We start from the raw sequence: 24104 nt of genomic DNA on the forward strand, positions 1-24104 counted from the left end.
ACTTGAAGCTGCTCAAACCACGAGATACAAGCACGTCATGTTGTTAGCCTTGCCCTGGCTAGTTTCTATTTGAAGCGTCGACTCCCTTTAAATTACCAGAGTTCTACGAATCCATAGGAGGTTGCCTTTGTGCGGCGCCAGTACTATTCAAGCTAAAAGGCATTAGCCTCAAAAACGCTGTAAATAATGACAGTGTATTACCAAATCTTTTTGGCTTTGGTCATAAGCGCCCCACGCCGCCTTCTTTCTCTTCCTCTGCCTCATTCTCCATCTGTCCTTCTCCCTCCCTCCCTCCCTCTCTCTCGGTACAACCAACGTCGTTGCTATACAAACGGCAGTAGTGTGCAAAATGCCCCACCTGCATTGGCTGAGGTAGCAGGCGACCACCATAATGTGACCGTATTGTCATCGGTATTCGTCCGTGTCAGAAGATCCCGTTCGCTTCCTACCTCGAGAAAATGTATCTCTTTCCACTACAGTCTTCCCTATGATCGTTTCAATCACTCTAACTACCTGAGATATCGGTTCAGCGACATTATGCCCTACACAACGCTATAATACAATAGAACGACCCGTTGTACTGTCCTCTGGTGATTTCGTCGTGTACACGCACAGAGACATACTGATTGACTTTACAGAATAAAAAGAAATAGGCATTGCTTTATACGCGCCGCAAGTTGTTGAAAGCCACCGGCAACCACCCACCAACCTCTTTTGTTCACTTCTGTGGAGGTAATAGCAGCGACGGATAACAAATAAAGTACATAAAGTCACAGCTCCAAAATGTATATATATCTAATGGTGTTCCAGTATCTTCTTCTTTTGCCCATCCGACAAAACAGACGATAGCGCCTGTGAACGGCGGTAAAGCCACCACAGCTGGAGTCTTTTTCCTTAGACCAGCAGAACCATTTGTTAGCACTGAGCACTACCAAAGCTTAGCGAAGCAGTAGCGACGTTTCCGCTACTGCTGAAGCCCCCACCAAAAGTTTCTATAGACTAGTAAAAGGTTGCTAGACATCGATTCACCGGCAGAAGCAATCTAGCTAATAACAGACCTCTCATGCTACCGGGCCGCCACCGCAGCCGAATAGGACTTAACAAAACACTTAGACAAACACAAGTATATCAGCAGCAGTACCCCTGCTTACCGCACTACCGTAATATTAGAAAAATACAACAGATATAGGCGCGCTTGTGGGCCCGTACAGGTCCTGTTCTGTATTAAACATTCATCAGTCGTCAAAAACGGCAGTCAGTGACAGCAACAATGCAACGCTATGGCTAGCTGACGAGCTGTGAGAGGTTTTCAAGGTCACGAACAAAAACGTATTGCTGAAGGCGAAGCCAATGGTGAAGTTGCTACGGGCGCGATTGCACACCGCGTTCTTCATATGCGCCTGCAGGCAATGCTAATTCAAGACAACAGGTGCAGCTGTAGGTGAAGACCGCAGGAAATCATCGGTATAGCAAAAACAGCAACCGCTGAGGCAAATAGGAGGAGGACGGCGACGGCAAAATTTGCCCTACGATACGAAAGAAGAAAATTATTTTTTTTCTGCTTGGCCACGCTTGAATGCTGATGAGTTCTTGGTGGCGATTAGACGAGGCTAGGGTTGTTCCTGCTGCTGATGGTGATGACGAAAAAGTTTACGCAATAATCGTGTCGTTTATGTCAATCATCGAAATATAGGAAGCGACTTTATGTGACGGAACTTTGTTGCGCGACTTGGTCCCGAAGGAAACAGGTGAATGAATTGCATCGCTGTTAGGGCCGACCAACGAAGATTGCGAGATTAAAAAAAAAAAAACGCTGAGGGTGTATGGGACATTTATTGCATGAATGCGTGTGCGACTTCTGGTAACTAGACACAGATTTTGTCAAGAGAAGGAAATTTTCAAGACAACAACAAAGACAGCGGTATTGACCAAATAGATTTTATAAATTAAAGTAGATATATAGAGAAAAATATTAGGTGTGTGTAGTAGAACTCAAAGGCTCAGCTTAGAAGGTCTGCCTGATTTGCGACGATACTTGTGGCATCGGGGTAGGCCAAAGAATAAACCTCTTTATTTTGCATAGTGTACTAAATGGTTTAATAGATAAAGCAGTAAATTAAGCGAATTGTATGAATTTATTGCTTTTCACACAATTAGTTTATAAGCTATAAAAATCACAAGCCGCGTGTATACAGTTATGAAATCAGCTCTATCAAGTGCTTCGTCGTGGATTACTTTTTCACGTGGATGCGCTTTTGAGTAGACAACTGAACTCATATAAAGAGCGTTCCCAGGGACCGATTTGCGTATTTCCATCTTTCAATGTCCTAAAGCCTGTCTTGATAAAAGGTAGTAGCAAATTTCAATTCCTTGCCAAAAGAGAACATAATATTGATACGTTTGCATGCTGCGTGTTTACTACCGTGACGCCATAAGGCTAAAAAAGTATGGTAATACACTCAGGTAGCTTGTGTCACAGCGGCGTATTTAGTATCAAGATGGCTACCACTCCAATAGCAACAGCGGCAAGAAAAACAATACACAAATAAAAGTATTCCGTAATCCAGACGCGCTTACCCTTTCTCCCTCTGCCATCATTATACGATCGAACCGTCAACAGACGCTGTCTTTTTCACCAAACGAGAACTACCCATGACATTTGTGGCGGTAGCTCAGCCCAGGACGTCACCTTCGCGTGTTTTTTCCCTTGCTTTCCGCAACGAATCGTTAAAATACAACCATTCTAATGCAACTATAGTATATTCGATGTTGATGATGATGACAACCATGATTATGATGATAATTAGATATCGCTTGCCAGACAATTAAAAACGTCTATCTATAAAAAAAATGGCTCACATCATGAACAATATTGCGGGAGGATATTGAAGAAATAGGCCAATTTGCGAAAGCGCTTTTATTGTGAAGTTAAGTGCTATATAGTGGGTTTGTGTAGTCCTGCTTGGCCTAATAGAGAAAAAAAACTAGTGGAAACATCATTAAAATTAGTCACAGAAGGATTGCTGTGCTTTCGCGGGGTGCTGTTAACTTATCTCTAAAAAAAAATTGTCCTACGTCTTGCATGGTCACAAGGATAAGCAGCCAAATGGCAAGGCAGACTTCATATAAGCTTAATAGCAATATTAACATTGAGCTCATTTGTTGCTACCCGGTCCGTTTTGTACTAGTAATTTGGTCGTCAAAAGCCCAAAGTTATACAGACTTTGGCAGTTAGCCTCCGGAGCAGAGATGACAGACAAATAAAGACGTAAGATATACCGAAGTGCTGCTCCTTCTAAGCAGTTTTCTCAGTACGGGAGAACCACGATCGTTTCATCATAACGATATAGGCATATATAGGTATAGGCAACTTTGTTCACAGATATTTGATATTATTTGAATAATATTTAAATTATACCAGTATTTGTAGCAAATACTTTGCAATGAGCTAGCTGGGTATCTAAAACGAACACCAATTATGTTTTTTTTAACGTACACAGGATGAGGCAAACACTTCTTGATAATGTGGAGTAGTCTCTTAACGATTTGCAAATTTTCACGTTTCTACTTTTATTTAACTACGCTTTATTCTCTCGGCACTTTAATGGATGTAAAATATAACTTTATTCTACCTATCAAGTGGTTTCTTCTAACGATCAAGAGACAATCGTCCCGGCCTCAATCGTCAAACGCTGAATAACCTGTGGGTAGTAGATACCAAATTTGGCCACATGAATTAATAAGGTCATAGGGTTTTACGTTCAGTTAAACTAGTTGCCGTTTTTTTTTACATACGAAATATATATTTGGTTTTAATTTGTTTTGTTGTAGTCAAGCAATGCTTGAAACGGCTGGGCCTTTCCAACGAGAAAGAAACAAAAAGAGCAAAGCATGTTTACACCCGGTTTTGAACCTAATTCTTTTGCGTGTTTCGTAGAGCTTTATGAACGATTATTGGAACAAACTTCAATCACTTAATGTTAATGATCATGGCTAGTGTCAAAAGTATAGTTAAAACTATCGGCTTTTACACACTAGACCGAGGTATGTATTATAAAAACATTCCAATTTGACCCTTGATTTACATAACAGCGTTGTAGCGATTACGTGACGATTGCAAAGCATTCCGCTAAGTCCTGCTCTGCATTTTCGCCAGATCATTCTTACAGATACGCATAGAAGCCGACCAGTTACGTAATTTAGGCCCTAACATAATGTAAATAAATACTTTCCGTTAGTAGATGTGATTTTCGATACAAAAACACAAACTTTGGCAAGGCATAATTAATTTGCACGATTGAGTATGTGACGCATATGACTACCACCTGATTTTTATTGAGAATTGACAGCGCAGTAAAACTTGAGCTCCTTTTCGTAGATTTTTTTTACAGGTCTGTATTAATTGTGTGGCGAATAAACCGAATGACGGTCGGGCCTTTCCTTTTTCGATAGTCTATTGCCTAATTACTATCAGTTACTTTAACCCAGTTTGCAATAATAATCGTGACACAGTGAAAAACCTTTTAACCGTAAGAAGATTAGCGGCTCAGAGCCTTCTATCTGGAATGCCTCTTGAAGCAGCACCTCGGTTATAGCTAATACAGCAAAAAACATCTTTTGTCATAAGTCATACCACAATACAACCTATCTCTTTTTCGTCTCGGTCTGTTTCGCAATAGGACACTCATGGAGGCAACGTGTGACATTTTATTGTGAACCTATGCCATTGTAGTCGCAGATAATCCTACACAAAATGACGTTTCCTTCTCCAAGTGACACCCTGTATTTGTTTGTAGTTATCAACAGATCTTATTAACAGTGCGTCACCGGACTCGTCTCGACGAGACATACACCTTGCATATGTATACAGAAAAAAAACCACAAAATACTGTTAATTTGTTTTGTAAAGTTGATGATGAGCTGAAGGCCGGGTCGAAATCAAGCTGAACCAATCTTAAGATATATTACACTGCCATATAACGATATGCAACAAGTTGTCAATCAAATCTAGCCAAGCGTTTATAATATGGCAGACTCGTACCCTTAATGCATCTCATCGGGCATCATCTAGTCGTCAGACATAACCATTCTGCTATTTATCCCGTGACGTGGCAGATTATTTTTCAGCTATTAACTAGAATTGAATGGTTAGCCTTATAATCAAATGTCGTGATCGTGTCAAATTATAATTTTTGAGATCCCGACGTGTTACGGCCAGGGGTCGAGTTGCTCAACGCTTAGCAATCTCGTATATTTTCCTCAACATGTCGCAATAGAAACTTGAAAGGACCCATCGCATCCATAAATGTCTGTGGGAAGGACACGTGTATTCCTCTATACTATGTTTTCTCCGTTCTTTTGACGTAAAATGGTCTACGTTGGAAACGATTCGAAAAATACCTTAGATCTGATTCAGAGGTAAGTATTCACTTAGAATAAGATCGAGATAATTTCGCGAGGTAGAAAATCTATTCGAAGATCGTCAGAAACGTCTATATGTTCATCGCAACAATAAGAAGATCGGGTGACATAGTCACGTTTAAATACGACTCACGGTAAATTCGACAACGACCCCATAAGAGGAATTAGTGTCGACGTACGGATTTCAAGCACGATCAGCGCACTTATGTAAAATGTCCGGACTAAAGCAGTGCTTTGGCACTAACTGCATATTAGCACCTATCAACGTTAAACTTAGAAGTCTTCGATTTTAAATGTTCTTACAGCCTGTTTGTTGTCGAGAGGGATGAAGTAGGATCCCTATTAGCTTTGCTTCCTTTGAGCGAATAAAATATATTAACAATCAGAACGAAAATTGTAATTGCACCTGCTATTATTAGCTACGTGTGAATGCCACACAAGTTAGTCTCTGTGACAATGAACTGTGATGATGATGATAACGACAAACATATTCGAAGATTAAGTAACTTATCTATTGTCACATCGCGACCGCCATTCCTCTGCTTATTGTCCTAGCCTAGTTCCTTCCCCACCGTACCCCTTTCCCTATTATTCTCTTCTTTGTGATCTACAGCGGACCATCGCGTGCTCTGGGACATTGAAATCGAGGGCAAAAAGACAGTTTTAAATAGATTAATGAACAGCGCGAGAAGAGGCGCAAGTGTACAAAAATGTGCGGAGTTAGACCAGTCAAGCAGACTGCTAACAGCGTTAATCAGTCAAGCATTTGATAAAACGATGAGATGTGAGAAGAGCAGCAACTGTAGTAACAGCGTTTACAGGAATAACAACATTAACAACACCAACAACTGCTACTAACCGTAAAACAAATGACTGCAGTCACTGTCGCCCTAATAACGACAGATAACACGACGACAACTCGTATCGTCCACAAGCCGTATCACGATTTGTGACCACAGCTGAATAATAGGTGTTCCAACCTTTTTACACTTTCTTAGTTTTACCGTGAACTTGCAGCAGACGGCCCGAGTGGTGGCTTAATACTGAGGATCCGCGCAGTATTAGGATTATTTCGACCACGATATATATCTATGCAAGAACGAATCGAGATTCGAGAAAATACTGTTGATTTGCTGTAGTCACCAACATTACACCTGTCACCTATAACGTATCGACCAAAGGAGTGATAGTCGATTGACAAATGAGGTAGGCACCAAATGTTACCAGACCGGAAAATGTTCGTAAGCAGGAATCGCGCGCCATGAATTGAGTGCGAAGGACATGGCGCTAGAAAGCACTATCGCTGGCTGAATAGAAATGAGCGTAGTAACGATAGTTGAATTTGTGGACGACAAAAAAGGGCACTGAATTCTACTATCCTGTCAACTATTAAGTGGTTTTAGCAAAATATTACTTCGCGTCTACTAAATAAAACAATTTCTGCGTTTGTTCTTCAACGTAGTTAATTATGCGAAAGCTGACTACAAAATCTAATGCTTTCTGTCAGCAATTTACATGACCTCTTGAAGACCTAAGATTAATTAATTATTAGGTGTATTGCCAACGGCGTTCGAATAGTATTCGTAGCACTTATTATCGTTTCTGGTGTCTCAATTCTAATCAAACTTAGTTAACCAATGTCACCTCAATGATGAGGTGAGCAACTTTTGCTTACAGACCAAGTAATGAGATGACCTTCATTGTCATTGGTTTTTAAAGCATTTCATTTTCTATTGAATAAACTCTATAACTGACTCTCGTTTTCTGGGCGGCAATATTGGGTTGGAGAGAACTACGCAAATATGGCTTCGACGCACACCTTGAGTTTTTCGCTCATTGCAAAAATGCTGCCCATCGCTCCTGTCAACAATAACTTCAAAAGTCATCAAAAAAGACTATCCTGCTTTAGAGGCAATTTACTTCAACAACTATGTATATATATATATATATATATACATACATACATGCACAAACTATCGCACTTAACTCGTCAGTGCGGTCGGAACCAACCTCTTCCTTGTTTAGCTGATATCTCTGAGGATCTTAGCTTCGTTTCTAGTTAGATAATATTTCGAAAAATGGCCTGCAGGTTCATTCACTAGGCATAAAAAAGAAAACGCTCTACGAAAATCACATCCGTCTACTATAAACAATATGGACTGCGAGAATTAATATACTGAATAGATCGTCCAAAAATACCACATGATTCGGGTACGAACACCTTACAATGGACACTTAGGTTAAAATCATTTAAGAGAGAAATATTGGTTATAATTACATTTTTTGACTTCGTGTATTTTCTCTCCGTTAAATATTCGTATCGTCAAGCTTTGCTTTTCATCACCTTGAATCGTGCTACAAGTCCGCTCAAACAATCACACCTACATTGAAACCCTTTTCTTTTAATCAACAGCGTTTGTCATTTCAACAATAGACTAAAATTTATCTAACAAGCGATCCCCTTCCCCTGTCTCTCTCTCTCCATCACTTTCTGTCAGTGGTCGCTAGCAGCGCTGGAAATGCTGATGCAACAGCTCTAACAGTAAAAGCGGCCAACTTAGATAAAACCGCAATATGGATTATCTTTTTCATGGATCTATATTGTGCTTCCCCTTTTTTCCTTTTCTCTCTCTTTCTCCCCTACACACCGACCAAATGTAATCAAATCGGACGGGCTTCGTAATGTATCTCCTTCCCCCTCGTTCGTTATCGAAGATCGCAAAGGATCATCATCACTCAGTGCAATGTACACGCGGCAATCACCTGTATCTATATCCGATGTCCCCACCAACTCGAAACCTTGAAGTTGAGTTCCAATAAAAAAGAAAGGAGACTGGCGACACGGAGAATCGAACGGTCATCGATGAGAAAGACGTGACGGTGGTTCAACACCGGCAGCAGCGATAGTTATCATCATCATTATCGTTGCCACAATAGCAACAAACTGAAACTGTATTACCGTCACAAACATTGACACATGTTTGGTGGCTTGCCTTGCCATCAGCCACTTTTTTTTGTACGCGGCGGCGTCGATCTAGAGTTTATCTGGAGTTGACCACACGTCAGCTGGTTGTAATCGTGCAACTTTTAACTGTCGGCGATGTCGCTTCTACTCTTGTTGTTGTTGCCAATGTCGGTAGCTGCCGCTGATAGCGCCGACGACTCGTAGGATGCTTCTCCATTAAGAGAAACACCTTTACCTTTGGAGGAGTGTGGGGCAGAGAAACAAATACGCATGTGTCTGTACTGTGTAAAAAATTACGCCGGAATTAATAAGCAGGGTTAGGAGGAAATGGTTGCAAAAAAAGCGAACCTGCTACTCTCAGCTCGATCTGCTACTCTAGTGAGTAGCAGGTCGAGCTGAGAAATCAATGCTTTGATTAGCATCGCACAGTAATAGAAGCGGCGGAGCAAAGGGTGGACAACAGCAGCACAATTACATAAATAGTACTAGTTTATTAAACGCATTTTTTATTATCTTACACATATGTCGATAAAAATTGCATACCATATACATTTGTTACTGTGGATGTTGTGTGTGTAAGCGCTTCGGTAATTCGACTGCAATAGAAGGCAACAATGGTATAGCAAATGATGATCATGGACAGCGAAGATTATAATGACTTAACAAACAAGAGGACGAATCGAAAACACTGTGCGATACATCGATTTCTAAGATTCATCTGCAGCTAACAACAAACAAGGAAATCATCCCTTAAAGGCATAGAGGACATAATAATTGCTTCGTTTACCTTCTGAGTAGATTATTTCACTAATAATAAAAAAAAAAATAGCCTACACTGAAACCTACTCCTATACCCGTATATTGAATGATAAAGAGTAATGAAAGTAGCGAAGCTTTTAAGTATAGCCTAATCGAAAGCCTGAAAAACTCAGAGACCATTTCAGTCACGAACAAATATGCAGGACAGGTCGTATGTCCCTAGAGCCAAGTTAATTTCCCTTCAAGTATCCCTAAACGGATAATGCATTCCTTTCCCGTTCTTCTATAGCTCACAACCTTCTTGAAATCATAATAGTTTTTTTATTCTTTTGCTCGATAGCTAAAAATCACAGTATCATCGACAAGAACACCATTTTATTTTAGGATCAGGCGCATGTTTGGTTGCCCTCTTATATCCATGACGCTTCTCTGCGTAGAGCAAAGCATAAGCTCGGTACAACAGTTATAATTCTAGTTCAAAGGTGACAAATAATATCGAAAATACTTTTTTATTAGGTTGTGGGATTATACACTGGACGATGGTTCCGTTGGCCAGTAATATCTTCTCTACGCTCCCGTCAATAATTTCATCATGTATCATCGTCAGCGTAATATCGATCGGATCATTCTCCGCCGTCAAATAACTTCAATATATCATCGAATAGTACGTTGATGATTTTACAAAAACCAGAATACGTTCGTACACACACACATACACACACACACGGAGAACACAGTAACTGTGGCGTATCAACTATATCATACATGATATGACTGAAAATTCGTAACACATGCATTGCAAGCTCAGAATACTCGGGTACAACAACTGGCACCGTAGGAATCTATTGATGCTGCGCCAAGGCCGATATGCAATAGTGGTGGCCAAAAAAACTGAACGTTACAGGGCAACGTACTTCCATACGTAACGGGCAAGCAACGTTAACGAGGTGATCCGTTTGGTTTCGGCCGTCTCCTAAAATCTTTATTTATTGAAATCGTCATTTATCTTGTATCTCGATCATAACAAGACTGATGTCCCTTTGTATTTTTCCTTCCATCTTCGTCGAGAAAACAACACAACTGGCCGAGAAAACAAAGCAATGTCGAAATTGTTGGAATTAGCCACAGTAAATTTAGTTCAACGGCAGGCGCTGCAAGAAGTTTGCAGTTTCCTCTCGCAGGCCTCACCTTTTGCTGCCTATTCCAGTCCCTTCTTTCCTCCCCACGCTACCTCCTTTACACCTAAGTTACTGATGATTTAGCAGAATGGTGATCGTCGCCGGGTTGCTTGCCGTCACCCTGTTGGACCAAACACACTCCGTTCGTTATAAGTTGTCACTTTCTTTTTGGAGTCAAATTTCTCGTTGCCTATGACTAGGTCCGGAGGAAACTGAGGCATACGCCTGCTTCATAGAGAATGGTGACTGGCCAGGACCACGCGCGTACCCATGGGTTGGCAATTGTAAGCAGCTAAAAGATGATCACGTTAATCGAGATACTGGAATGGAACCGACTAGCTGGCTGGCTAAGGAATCTTCGCAAAGACTCCGTTGTAAAACCGTTGATGCAGCTGTTGATGCTACAGACGCGAGAGGGTTAAGTACGGTTGTCATCGACGGTGTTGGCCGGTGTCTATGGACATAAAACAACGGCGGATAAGAAATAACAGCGATGCTTCCAAACGAAAACAAGATAAGCAGGTTGCAAAGCTGAGAACGTAGTGGACATTAACCAGATTAAACTGAGCCATTCGATCATGAGCACGGTCAGAATAGCTGGCTCCATCCAGCGATCAATTGTGTCGCCAAGCGATGGCCTCTTCCAGATTCTAGACAAAATGGAAGACTCTACTTTCGTCGTACTACTTCTACTGGTTGACTAAACTGTGTGGGCTATTTCGAAGCAGAAAGAATTATGTACAAGGGCTGTTCAGAAGAGTGACTTTGTCATTCAATCACCTACATTGATCTTTAGCATTGCTTACTATCTCGATTTTCAATGCAGCTACTATGCCACATGTTTAAGTGCGACTCTGCGAGATTAAAAGTTCCAGACAGTCTCTGAAAACAGTCATCTTGACAAGTTATGAAAAACTCTCTGAAAATTGACGGCATGAGAAATTGGGTCTCTTATATCGCACTTTTTCAAACTGTCAAACGAAGCATTTTTTGACACTGTCCTGTTGTTTCACTCTGTGTATATCTGCATGAAGTACCGGCCGGTCTTCTATCATATCCTAGCGTACGACAATGCATTGACAGCACACAAAATGATATGATAATAAGTAGATAATCAAATCACATGGTTATTCTTTGCAGTATCTTCGTTTCTCTGGTGGATCCGCGTAATCACCCTTTAGCAATATTCGCAGAGATAGTGCGAGACAAAGCGAGAGAACTAGACCAGCGGAGGGATGCCAACGATTTCAACGAAGGCTGCTCTTTTTCTCTTATAGAACCGATCATTTTATTGTTGTTTAGATAATTTGGGGCTGATCCATCAGTACACAATTTAATGGCGTGATCGGCGCCGATTTTCTTGCAGTTCTGCAAGCGGTAAGCAGTAGGACAGATGAATATACGTCAAAGGGATAAAACACGATGCACTATATTGGAATCGATAAGATTTGAACGTAGTCAAAGGAGTGCACTGCAGAAGGCCAGGCACTGACTCGATCACTCTTCATAGTTCGTCATGTGACGAAATCTTATTACTATTATGACCTAACGCCCCTATACTAGATTTGGCAGCGATAGTTTAAAAGTACAATACACTTAAGTGTCGGATAGCAACACATCAGTCTGGTCCTAAGTCCACATAACTTCACCGCTAAGCAGAACGATGTGATGCAAGATACAGAATTGTCAATTTCCACGTTGCGAATAGTGGATATAAAATTGCAAGCTGCGTCACTGATTTATCTGGCGATCAACAAACAGCCTCGTAAAGATCTTATCTTTTGTATGAGACACTCATTGGAAGAGGCAATAGAAATGCGTGCAGATCAACAATATTATCATTGTATCTACTTGTATTAGCCATAGACGTTTTGCAACTAAAATCACTTCAAACATTTCCCATTAATAGCTCTACAGAATTGTCCCCTTGCAAATTAAAACCTATCTTCTAATGCAATTGTGCCGTGTTTCTCATCTTGCTTCCTGAATCTGAAGACGTTTTTGCTTCTAAGCAAAAACTATATTCGTCGGAAGTTTTGTAGAAACCTAATACATTGTTTACGTCTCGGTAGTACATGTTCGAACCATCCTGTGGTTTCAGTAATGTAACAGCAGTATCCTCAATCCTGATCAGGCTGCCGGCTCTATGTACTTTACTCTGTTACAGGTTGGATGATATGTCTCACAGAATGTATCTTGAATTTAAAAAAATTATAGCTTAAATTATGTCAATTAATTATACGCTTATAGCTTTAATTAGTTCCTGTGTTCAAGGCTTAGTGAGCTATTTGATGGAAGTGTCATGAAATCGATCGAGGCTGATGTTCCAAGTTGTAGTCTAGTATCATTTCTTTATGTTCCTTTAAAACCTGGCGCTCGTGCAAGAATCAGCTACTGGTAGTTTAAGCTGACAGTACCAATAACTCATATTGGTACTATCACTACACCTTAAACTAATGCAACATAAGCTCCGTGGCGGACCTGGATCGGGTCAGGCGTTTCCTAACGATAACAACAAATATGCCTAAACCCTTCCAAAGTCGAAGAAGACGAAGGCTTTTATAAATACTAAATGTTATACAACATCGGCCGCAGTTCCCTCGTTGCATCAGGGTATGCTACTTAATAAGATCATTATAGCAATTTAAGCACTTTCGAGCGGCATAATGCATCAAGAGAGGCGTGTGGCTTTCCACGCTCGCACAGCGCTAACATCTGTTACCACCAATCTGAACCGGTCTGTGTACGTGGAATTACGTCCATCTTGACTCCCGTTTGAGTCAAGGGAGGTGACTTGTAGTTGCTTCCTTTGTGTCTGTCGGTTTGCCGACTTGTCAACGCGTCTACCACCGAAACCGAACTTCACCGAATTACGGCGCACTAGGTACGTGCAATGGTGCTTAACAAATAACGGGTGCAGGGTATCGTGTATATAAAGGCACCCGAACACCGTACCTGTAGTAAAACGGTGGGGACGACGACGACAACAGGAGAGGAGGAAAAAGGAGCTGAAGTTTCAGATCGCGCCATCAAATCGATACACTAAATAGATACTTAGATAACACTACCATATATATTACTACACTTAGTGACAATATTTAACAGCTACGACCCATAACTTAAAGTGTCGCCAGAAGCTACAGAGTTGGTAGCTGTCGCCTGACGTGGTTTATGGCTGATTCCGCTCAAGACAAGAAACGCAAAACAAACTTTGTTCGCGCTCTCCCCTTGCGCGTGACCAACGGCCAAGTTGCATTTGATGAGTGACTTCCCTCCGAGACTGACTTCGAAAAACGACAGTGCCTGAGAATGTGATTGAAGCAAAAAAGCAATAATTGGTATTTGCAATCTTCCCTGGTCTTCATACATACAAACCTGCATGAAGAATAAAGATGGGCGACCGCAGCGGTAGAGTTACACAGTTCTTTTATTTCTAAATGACACTTCACATTGAGTATGCCACTGTTCGGCTAATAGGAGAAAAATTGGGCTGTTGAGATCTCTTGTTGCTTGTTATTAGATGGAAAAAAGAGAATGGCTTTGAATAAGTGGATAAAGTTCACACATGTTTCTGGGATTGATATTTTTTAAACGTTGTTTGTCGAAACCCAGTTAATAAGCTCAATTAGGTTTAGTTTCTTCTTTTTTTCTGCTACACATGCATAGAGCTATGCCGATTGGGACACTTACCGAGCTTCACAATGGTGGTGGGAGTCGTGGACTGTGACTCCTTAAATTTCTCGTAATCTCCGTTAACCATCGCGATTTCGTAGGCCTTCTGCAGACCCATCTACAGTGTGTGCAAAGCGGATAATCGACACTCGCTGGTGCGCAGACCTTTACAACTATAATAAAAAGAATCTCTGGAAAGTCTCAAAAATCAGTGATTAAATTCTTTAAACAGTCTCGAGCACTCATACGTCCAGCCAATGCTGATTTATGCTTCAAATCGGCGAGGACACCTATGTCGCGAAAACAACTATTAATCACAGAAGAGCACTCCAATAAAGACACCGCTTCGATGGCACAATTTTTCACTATATTATAAATGCGTCACCATACCAAACGTATTAAGCCCCGAGCACACTTCGACACAAGGGGATAACGAAACGCGCACGTCTTCCCGCTTCGGAACTAATTAATCAAATGATGTTTTTGTACCCTCTAAAACTGTAACGTTGCGCTCAATTCGATCTCGCAAGTCATTACATAACTGCAAGTCGCAACCCGGCCGAACAACAATTCAGAACTTATTGACGGTCAACACTGTAGATTAGCTAAGGAGATGCTGTTAGTCCCGCTTGATCACGATTGATTGAGCAGCTACTTCGCGTTTTGTGTGCAAACAACCTGAAGCTTCTCCTGGTCGTCGCGAGGGGGCGCGACTCGACGGGAGAGGAGGCCGCATGCGGTCAGCGCTTTAAGGAAAGAGGAGATTAAAAAAGGCGGCAAATTTAAACCTAGGCAGTAATAGAATAGCTTAGTGGGTAACTTTGCGGGTACGATGAAATGCTGAACAGCGATACCGGACGCAAAACACGAAATAATAGTCGACAAAAGTTACCTGTGCATTTTTTGCACACTTATTGATTATTGTTGAGGGCTGAAACTAGAATATGCTCAATAAATATAAGCTACTGAAGGGTGAATTTATTAAATAATGAACGAACCGTGTGAGAAAAATAGAATAAGTCAAGATCTAACCTACAAAAGAATGTCTTTCTAAAGATTTTTAATTAGATTATAGTGTAATATTTATGGGAACTTTTGAAACGAAAGCAAGCAACCCATTTTCGGATTTTGCATAGGGTCGCATCGGAATTTATGATCAATATAATAAACTATACAATATAAAAAAAATATATATACATACGACAATGTAAAATACTTTTAGCTCGGTAGTGAAATAATAAAGGCTCGATAGTTTTTACATTATCATGTTCCATTGAAATCTTTATATTTCTTAAAGTGACTTTGTGTTTGCAAAAAGCACACGTCTTACTTTGTTAATGGAACACGAAATTAGTGGACACGAAAATAGGTTCTAAAGAGTCGAACATCGGAGATTACTTTTGAAACTGAATTCTTTTCTTTTACGAACTCTGCCTTACCCTATAGGAGAAGGGTCTGATTTATTTTGTTCGGAAAGTAAGTGAACATCATTGTTCTGTATTTTAGCATCCTTTAAAATTTTCAACAGTTGACGTATTTGTAAAACATTTTACCATCTTTGTCCACGATATTTTACAAAATTAACCTAACATCTATTTCCATGAATTCCTATCTATTATATTGGTTATCAGAACTACCTTTGTTCGACTTGATCGCTTCGTTGCTCTTTTGTTCTCATGCAATTTCTTTGAACCCGACTTCAAAGCCATTATCACCGGCTAACTATTTGTATAAATCAGGCGTCTTAGTATACAATTGTCTATATACACTTAAAAAAAAAGCGTCTTGTGATGCGCTGCCGAGTCATAATCGTTCGATATTGGCTAAATACTGGTAATAGTATTAGCATATATGTGTGCTCAATTATTATAAAAAAACGATGCTCATCAATAAGGAATATTGGATTTTTTAAGGAGATTTTTTTTATTTTTCACATAATAGAGGCTTCTTTCAATCGAGGCCATTAAAATGCCTCTTTTAAGACATATACAGGCAAATTTTGATACGGTTTCACACCTAAATAAAAAATCATAAAGTTTACGAAAAAAAAAAAAAACATTTGAATAATGGACATATTTAAAGAAACCTGTCAAATCTGTTTATCAAATATAATATCTGCATCAACCTGTTGTACATACATAGGACATTAGTTAAATTCATTAGCCCGAGACCCTTCTGCGAAGATATTCCCGTGGTCGTACTATCACACTGACGTAAACCGAGTCGGTCACCACGGCAATCATCGCCTGACACTTTTAATACGATCAATGCTGTTATTACCATCCTGGTGATAATGAAGGCAGATTTCATACGGGCGAAGTTTCAGCGGAGTCCGTGCTGAAACTTCAACGGAGCTGTCAAATATGACACAATCCTTGCTGCATTCATTCAATGTATCCACAGTGTTCGGCACGCGCCCACAAATTTATGGATACACGCATCTTTAATCTACGATACATTATCAACGGAAGTGGTTAATAAATATGGCTTGCTGAAATGTTGACGCGCGTAACTAAATAAACGGGTTAGTGTCTTCATAAGAAGAACACGTATATTCATATCCAATACGAAAATGAGGTGCCGCATCAAATACGTTAAAAAAGTTAGGGAAAGTTAGACCTTTAACGTAATAGGTGACTAGTTGTGTGCAACAGACGACATGTAGAGGTTACAAAACATTGAAATGCTATCGTTTACGGAAAAGAATGATTTCTCTATGGGAAAAATGTCTAATATTATATTGGGACTGACTTACTTGTATAAAAAGTCGTTCCGGAGAGCTGCAAACTTAGACGGCGATCTGCTAGCTGCCGAGGGGCCCGGTCAAAAGGCTTTCCATGGTCTTCATAATGCAAAAAAATGCAAATACGTTGCACAGCTGTCGCTTGGCGGAACTCGAATCAATAATAGCCTAAAATTTGTATGTTTGCTATTTTTCTGCTTCTTAATTAAACTAGTACGCTATTTAACTTCAGTCCACTCTGAAACAAAACAAAAAACGCTCCAAAGATTCCAAAGTGTTGACGAGAGCTTGGGTTCATCACCTCAGCAACGAACTTCTATACTGTCAACTCAGTAGCCTAAACAAAATTCCAAGATAACTAAAATAAAATCATTTGATATTGATAATTCTATATGTAGGAAAAGTGCATACAAATTGTGAGAATCACAAATATCACAGGCTAATTTTACTTGTTATCTATAGTTAAAGGACTTGTTCCTGCTTTATCGAAACCGCAGAGGTTAATCGAAACCAGTGTTCTCCAGCCATGGTGCTGCAAGTCCAAAAAATAGGGCTGTAAACTAAGTCAGCTTTGCTAAATAAACATAATGATTATAAAATAAAAAATCAGTGTTAGAGAAGAATCTGCTGTTGTTGAATCCTGTAAGAGACGCTGCTGTCTCGTAAATACAAGTAATATGATTGTAGGACGTTAGATCATTGTATTCGGGCATTTAAAAAAAAACCTACTCCAACGGCATAATCAGAAAGGCGTTAAAATACTAAATTATTTCTCAAGCATCATTTTTTGTCAAGGTTAAGGGTTCACTTCGAGCGTTACGAATTTTGCTATTCCACATTTGAATATCCACACAGAGCTCACCCTTAGAGAAGCTGATTTCTCAAAATTAAGTTTTGTTAATGTTTAATTTATGGCTGCTCTATAACCTTTCTCTTTCTGTATATTATATTAACCCGCACTTGAAGTGTGTGGTATTACCATGGGGGTCATTCAGTAAAAAGTTTACGGTATAATTAGGCTTATTTCAGTTTCTTGGCGGAATTCGCAAAAAGCAGCCTCACATTGCGGAGTGTCAGCCCCGAAATGAGGCCTTCGGTTACAAGTTTTTTTCCACCGGTGGTTTCCTATCCGGGCTGTGCGTCTTCCTAGACTTGTCTAGCTTTTTTTTTGATACATCAGTGAAGAGGCATGGTATCAGTATATCATAGTAGTCAGCGATGGCCTCATACTCATGGATACTCGCATTATTAATCTAAACTATGCTGCTGCATAAGAAAATCAAGGTACAGAAACACGCGACCATGGTAACTGCGAACAACCGCCGTCTACCTCATGGTTTACGGCTTTTAGCAATAGGAACGACGAACTGGGCGAATACAGCACACAGAGACTGCGTTTCAATAAAACAACGAAATTATTGGTAAAATAATCTCAATAGTTCTCTGGCTTAATACGATATTACATTTTTGATTTCCAAATTTTCCGAGAAAATCCGAGATTTTTGCCCCAGCGTTTTAACGATGATCCGAGGAGCTCAAGAGTCGAAACGGAAATAGGAACACGACCTGTTATTTGTCTTTACTTTCTTCCTTATTAGGTGTTGGCGATTTTTTGCAGTAACAGACTGGCGTAAACGATGTCGAGCAAGTCAAATCAAAGAGATACCGGTTGGCTGTCAGGTCTACTTAGCATTTTGCCAGTGCGCTCTGTAGCCAGTACCTGTAAAAATTTTTTCTTTGGTGAGCATGGGCAAGCGAGGTTGAGGGAAAGCCCAGATAGACCGAGCTCGATTAGCTGCTCATCATCTTGTCTAACAGTAACAACTTCAACCGAACTGAGTTTACGTGGACGCCTGAATCGTCCCGAAAGCTCTGTTCACTTTCTGACAGAGACATCTTCCACAGAAGCCGCAACGGATATAATAGCGTTCGACAGTCGAAAGCATTCCATACTCAGGTAGGACTATGATATAGCAGCGCGTGAACAAACCGCTCATAAAAACAGGCCGTCGTACAATGTAACTATGTGGCCAATTTTAAACAAACGATTGAATATTGATGTTGTGCTACTTTATATAGAGCAGTTGGCTTCTCTGTTTTTTAGATGCGTTTTACTCAGCCCGTGCTAGAGAATGCCCGAATCGTTTTGCTGTCCATTGGTAGTTCCGAGTTCATCATATCTCTGGGTTTTCGATTTTAGAGAAAGGACGGGAGTAAGCAAGCACAAGAAAAACTTGGGTGCCTCTAACGGTACTTCAAGACGGAAACCTTTGGTGAAGTTTTGCGACTCGTCCAATGTGGAAACGAGTATCTCTGTATGCCAGAGCGACTGTAACCACTTCTTTGATTTGCCTTCTGTTAGCGAGCGACGAACGCTACAAAGAATCGCGCAGGACATGGTTAAAAGGAACAGAGGTACTCACAGGTATACGCCGCCTGAAAGAAGATTGTCGTCGACAGCGCGTAAAGAGGTTACATGGAACATCACTGTATTGGGTTCTTACTTGTCATATAAGCCAGTGGTCATTATTACCTGTTTGGCATGTTATCGGTAGCCTAGCGTATAGGTTACCATTCATGGCTACAACAAGAAAGCTGATTTTTATATCACGCCACGCTTGTCTTGTACTTCTCGTCTGTTACCTAAAACAAATAAATGGTTAAATTTTATAATAATAATAGTACTAATCAGGGAACTGAGTGTGGCTACCTAATATCGCACATAAATACTTGCTTGTAATAGAACATACTAGAGAAACTTACAGCTGTTGACAAACGGTAATAAATCTGTTGCTATATGCCGATGTCAGCGAAAGCTCTGCTGACTGATCGTTTGCTGGCGGAATACTAAAAGCCAAGAAAACTAAACGTTTGTGTGTGGCAAATGGAGCAAAGGAAACGGCTAGCCGCTACATGAGAGACCGAATGAATCCGTGGCTGATCCCCTCCTAGCCGGCTGATTGGGCAAGAAATATTAATATGCTTTTGCTTCTTGAAGTAATACGTAATTTCGGATACGTATGGTTAGAGTAATAGATGTCTGCGGGAACAAAAGAGCATTGTTTTGCAGTAACGTTATCATCATGTCTTATTGTATAGGCGAACCGAGAATGCCGAACGTGGCTGATGAAGCCACATTTGCGTGGCTCAGGTACCAAGTCCAGCCGAAATGTCGTGCCGAAGTTTCTGCCTCAGAAGGGCGCGCGAGGTAAGCCGTTGCCGCACAGAGACCCGACCATAAAATATGTCAGTGCCTTCTAAATACTGCTTAAAGCCCACTTCGCTAAGGTTCAATTGCAACAGTCGATACACACCGTCCTATAAACACGTTTGTCTTCGTGTAGGTAAAACGATATGTAAGTATGTTGATAACGGACTAACGGTTATTCAAGCTTTGGCGCCGGCGGGAGCTTGCAAATCGAAAAAAAGAAAAAACTTCGGGAACAAGATGGCGGGTTTTTTTTCATGGCTTCGAAGGGTGAGTTCAATTTCATTGTGAATTTTTCACACTTGGTTCTACTTAATGCGTCGCGCTGATGCAACGTCTGACGTTCAAATCGAAATAGATCTATTCAAATTAATTCCAGTTGTAAAAAAGTAGCTTTTCGAACACAAACTGTAGCAATCTTTCTATAGTCGTCGCAGCGGTTGTCAAACTTTAAGATAAATTAGTAGAATCTGATAAAAAAAAAATGTAGATTTTTTATAGGAAGGTTATTGTGATGTTTGTGAATTAGATTGTTGTCTAGTGAGTTAGCGTTTTCAAATTTCAGCGCCTGAGTCATGCGAAGAAGGTCAACGGGTGATTTCTGCAGGCTCTTTTTAACTTGCCAGAAATGTACGACTGGTTAAAATCAGCACTTTTGGAATTAAGATCACTTTTATTATGTAATAAAAACTGTTTTACTTTGTGAACCATGAGCTCGGCACACAGAATGCACTCGTAAAGGGGTATGTCTTTGCACTTACGAGAACGTTCTCTTATGCTTGAAAACGTTTACATTGTAACCTAAGGAGAGTAGGTGTACAGCATCGAAGTTTTGCGTAGTACCCGTATCGTCGATTTCAGGTTTTATCGTTGCTAGCCATCGAAGACAGGATTTGTTCTTTTTTTTTGAAAAAAGCGCTGCATTGTAAATAAATTGTAGCAGTTTGCTTATTATTCTCTAGTTTCTACGACCCCCTTCCATCTCTACATATATTCCGTCTTGCCAAAAGTGTTTAGGTCTGATGTATAGGAACTCATCGAACCAGCGCAAAATGTACTGTCATCTATTTAATTTGCCGACGACCGGATAAGGTGATAATCCGTCAATGCGCGGTCCGGAGAAGATGGTAAATGACTATTTCTAAAGTTCTTGCAAAGCTGCCTTAACGACCTTTACTATCTGTAATTTATCTAATATTGTTGTGGAGAAGGCTAACCAGATCTTTCCTGTTCGGTTGCTTAGTTTATTCGATGCATTCGGGTTACGTATAGAGCTGTGTAGCACACGGGATCCGTTTCTATAGATTTGACAGTGTAGGATAGCGTACGGAGTACTTATTTAAGGGTATTCCAAGTTAAAGGTAAACGATTTTTAGATCCAATTCAATCCCGATAAAAATGACGACAATTTGCCAGTGCACAGTACGGCAGAGGCAAAGGTTTTCGCTAGCTAGCTAGCTAGCTAGCGTAAAATTTCGTGCATCTCTGATGGCTTCAAGGTTGTGCATATATAACGAAACTAGATATAAGCGTATTTCATATCAACGATAATAGCGTCGCTTAGGCCTAAGGAGCTACGAAGGTTGTCAGATGATTGAATAGTCGCGAATAGGTTTGGACAACAGATGGAACGCACGTAATCTATATTTGCGCACGTACCAGTGAAATAATCAATTTCACTCCAACCAAATTTACGCTGGGGTTTTTACCCAAATGTTGGGCGGGTCAAACAAAGCTAATGCCCGCGAAGATCTTCAGATGCCACCGTGTTGTCGTTTGTGCCCTTTCCATTTGTCTTATTGCTATTGCACCGAGGGTGTCTGCTCAAAACCGAAAGCTCCGGTTAAACTGAGCCAGCCTGTATTTAAGACTAAAAAAGCGATACACCGCCCAGTAGTCTCGTACAGCTATTGCCTACCTCTCTTCAGAGGAATGGGTAACAGTTCGACGAATGTTTCCGCAATAATGAAAAGAAGAAAACGGTTGGCGCCCTAATTTTATCAGTACTTTGGTCTATGTAGCGATAGTATACGCTGATCAAGGGCCTACCTGATCGTGCCTTCCCTATGGTGTAATATTTTAGTATATAGTTGTTGGTATATATAGATATGGGTCAGCATCTGTCGTCTGTGTTGTTTATTGTCGTGCAGACGGGATGCACTTCTCCATTAGTAACAGGAACAGACTGTTATGTTTGGCGTATTTCTTGCGTGCGTAAATCTTAGCGCTTATTAATCGTGCTACCTTTCTATCAACACTAGAAAGAGATGCATATAGGCAAGAAAGGCATACCCCGCAAAATACAAACATGTGGTCTTGTGATGGACATCCTCTATGTGAGATTTATAGTTCCTAAGATCTAATGATAACTACTTAATCTAATTACTCTATTAGCTATCATTTACAGAGGCATATGTTGTGCTATAATAAAACTTAAGTTCACTTGAGGATCCACGTACGGACGTCTGTTTTACTTACAGGAGACGTTATTTATCCTGTCAAGGCCTCTTGTCCGTTTTAAACATAACACCACTTAGTGAGTAATCTGTTCGCTACACATTTGCATGTTAATTCAATTTCGTTATTATACCTAAATAAAGAGCACTGATTTCTCTAAAAAGGTCGTGAGTTATCCAAGGAAACTAGTAACTTTTTCCAATTCCATCGAGAGTTTCCTATTTTAATTTTGTTACCAGTAGTCTTCTTAGATATTTTGCTTTCCAATTTTCTTTTTTTCCAGTGTCTGTTTATGCCTTTTCAAATTAATGACATTATGGCACTGTGTGTTAGCCGGCTAAGCCACATTCACGCGCGAACAAAAAGGCCCAGAGAGAGTTAGGTTTAATTTGGATGAAAACTATATCGTGTAAATATATATTGTTCACTCCTCTCTAATGGTCATATTCTTTAACTTGAACAACAGTCAAAAACCAGCTACGAAACTAGATTTGAAAAACCACATGGAGCAAAAATATACTGGTGAGTATTTCGTGCTGAAGTAAATTGATTAAATGTTCGAGTAAACAACTAAGACTCGAAAGGTCAGTAGGAACGCATCAGGTCGTGCAGATCACGAACTCCCTAGCTCCTACATAAACTGAAATAATTTTAAATTTTTTTTAAGGTAAATTATAAACGAAACAAAAAACAAGTGATTAATAAAATAAACAGATAAGGCGAACTTATCTCTAGAGATAGGCGTGTCGTTTTTTGTAACGAAAACGGCTACGTCCTTTAAGATGTATGAATGAATTCATTTTTCATGATAAAGTATGTCCGCGAAGATGTCGCTTATAATTCCAATCGTTTTGTCTCTGAAATTATAAGTTCACAAACCATCGGCTCGAAGTTACTGGAGGGCGAAACGCTTGTCCTGAAAAGGGGTTTCTATGACCTAATGCAATACAGCGCCCCAATGTGCAATGAAGGTCTCTTTTAGCTAGGCTAAATATTAATCTTTTGCACTGTAACTATCGTTGCATAGAACGTTCTATTTCTAGTTGATTAAGTAGTATTTCGCACATTTTATTGTGAGACGAAAGCCATTATATAGCAGCTAGATCCCATCTAGAAGCTTATCGACCAGACCCAGCGGCGCCAAGGTTGACAAGTTCGGACACCTTATCTCCTGTGTTTTTCCGGACCAACTTATATCACATGACTTGTGATTTGATAAGACGTATGATATTGAAAAGTGCATTGGATAAAATCATTTCATTTCATACACAACAGCATACTCCCTGGTAAAATAGAGCAAGCTTTAACGGAGCCAATATGCAAAATAAACCGGTAGCATCATCTAAGAAAAAGTAGGCTATGGCTTAATTTGTGTCCAGAACTAACTTTTAACGTAATTTACTGTTGAACGTCTTGCGTTCGTTGGTATTTACTATTTCTATAAAATCACGACTGGCTAAAAGCGTTGGCTCCATTTATTCATATTTCTCAGGCCCCTAAGGACCGATCTTTCAGCTTGACCTTCTACGACGCGCTAAGGTGAAGCCATCGCAATCTTGTTAAAGCCACCTGGTGTCAACATTAGGCAACTATCTCCAGCGGTAGGTGTCGGGGAGGATGCACATGGGTATTTTTTAGCAATCGTTGTCACTAAAAATTACTTTCGAATGCCTTTCTGCCTTGAAAGTTAAATCTTGATAT

At 40.2% G+C, this 24104-nt stretch overlaps 2 protein-coding genes and 1 long non-coding RNA gene across 4 annotated transcripts in view; 2 read left to right on the top strand and 1 right to left on the bottom strand.

The window, feature by feature from the left end:
- LOC111243544 (transmembrane protein 256 homolog) overlaps nucleotides 1-16334 on the bottom strand; it is a 55279-nt gene extending 38945 nt beyond the window's left edge. Inside the window, exons 1-2 of one of the 2 annotated variants that reach the window (XM_022789293.2) lie at nucleotides 16134-16334; nucleotides 14014-14741 (exon numbers count right to left, since the gene is read on the bottom strand). In XM_022789293.2, coding sequence (XP_022645028.1) covers nucleotides 14014-14113 — 100 coding nt within the window. In that variant the 5' untranslated portion in view covers nucleotides 14114-14741; nucleotides 16134-16334. Of the gene's footprint in view, nucleotides 1-14013; nucleotides 14742-16133 lie in introns of those variants that run through there. The other variant, XM_022789289.2, reaches the window with a different exon arrangement.
- Nucleotides 16335-19075: 2741 nt separating this feature from the next.
- Nucleotides 19076-20596, top strand: LOC111243543 (uncharacterized). The gene is made up of 4 exons (XM_022789287.2): nucleotides 19076-19209; nucleotides 19838-19946; nucleotides 20083-20216; nucleotides 20512-20596. The coding sequence occupies exons 1-4, from the start codon at nucleotides 19135-19137 to the stop codon at nucleotides 20542-20544; spliced, it is 351 nt and encodes a 116-aa protein (XP_022645022.2). The 5' UTR covers nucleotides 19076-19134; the 3' UTR covers nucleotides 20545-20596.
- A 1532-nt stretch (nucleotides 20597-22128) lies between these two features.
- On the top strand, nucleotides 22129-24043 carry LOC147758220 (uncharacterized). The gene is made up of 3 exons (XR_015319345.1): nucleotides 22129-22156; nucleotides 22427-22482; nucleotides 23896-24043. It is a non-coding gene; the product is annotated as an uncharacterized LOC147758220 (long non-coding RNA).
- Nucleotides 24044-24104: the final 61 nt, after the last annotated feature.

This window comes from Varroa destructor, unplaced genomic scaffold (genome assembly GCF_002443255.2).
Source record: "Varroa destructor unplaced genomic scaffold, Vdes_3.0 BEIS01000001.1, whole genome shotgun sequence".
Taxonomy (NCBI): domain Eukaryota; kingdom Metazoa; phylum Arthropoda; class Arachnida; order Mesostigmata; family Varroidae; genus Varroa; species Varroa destructor.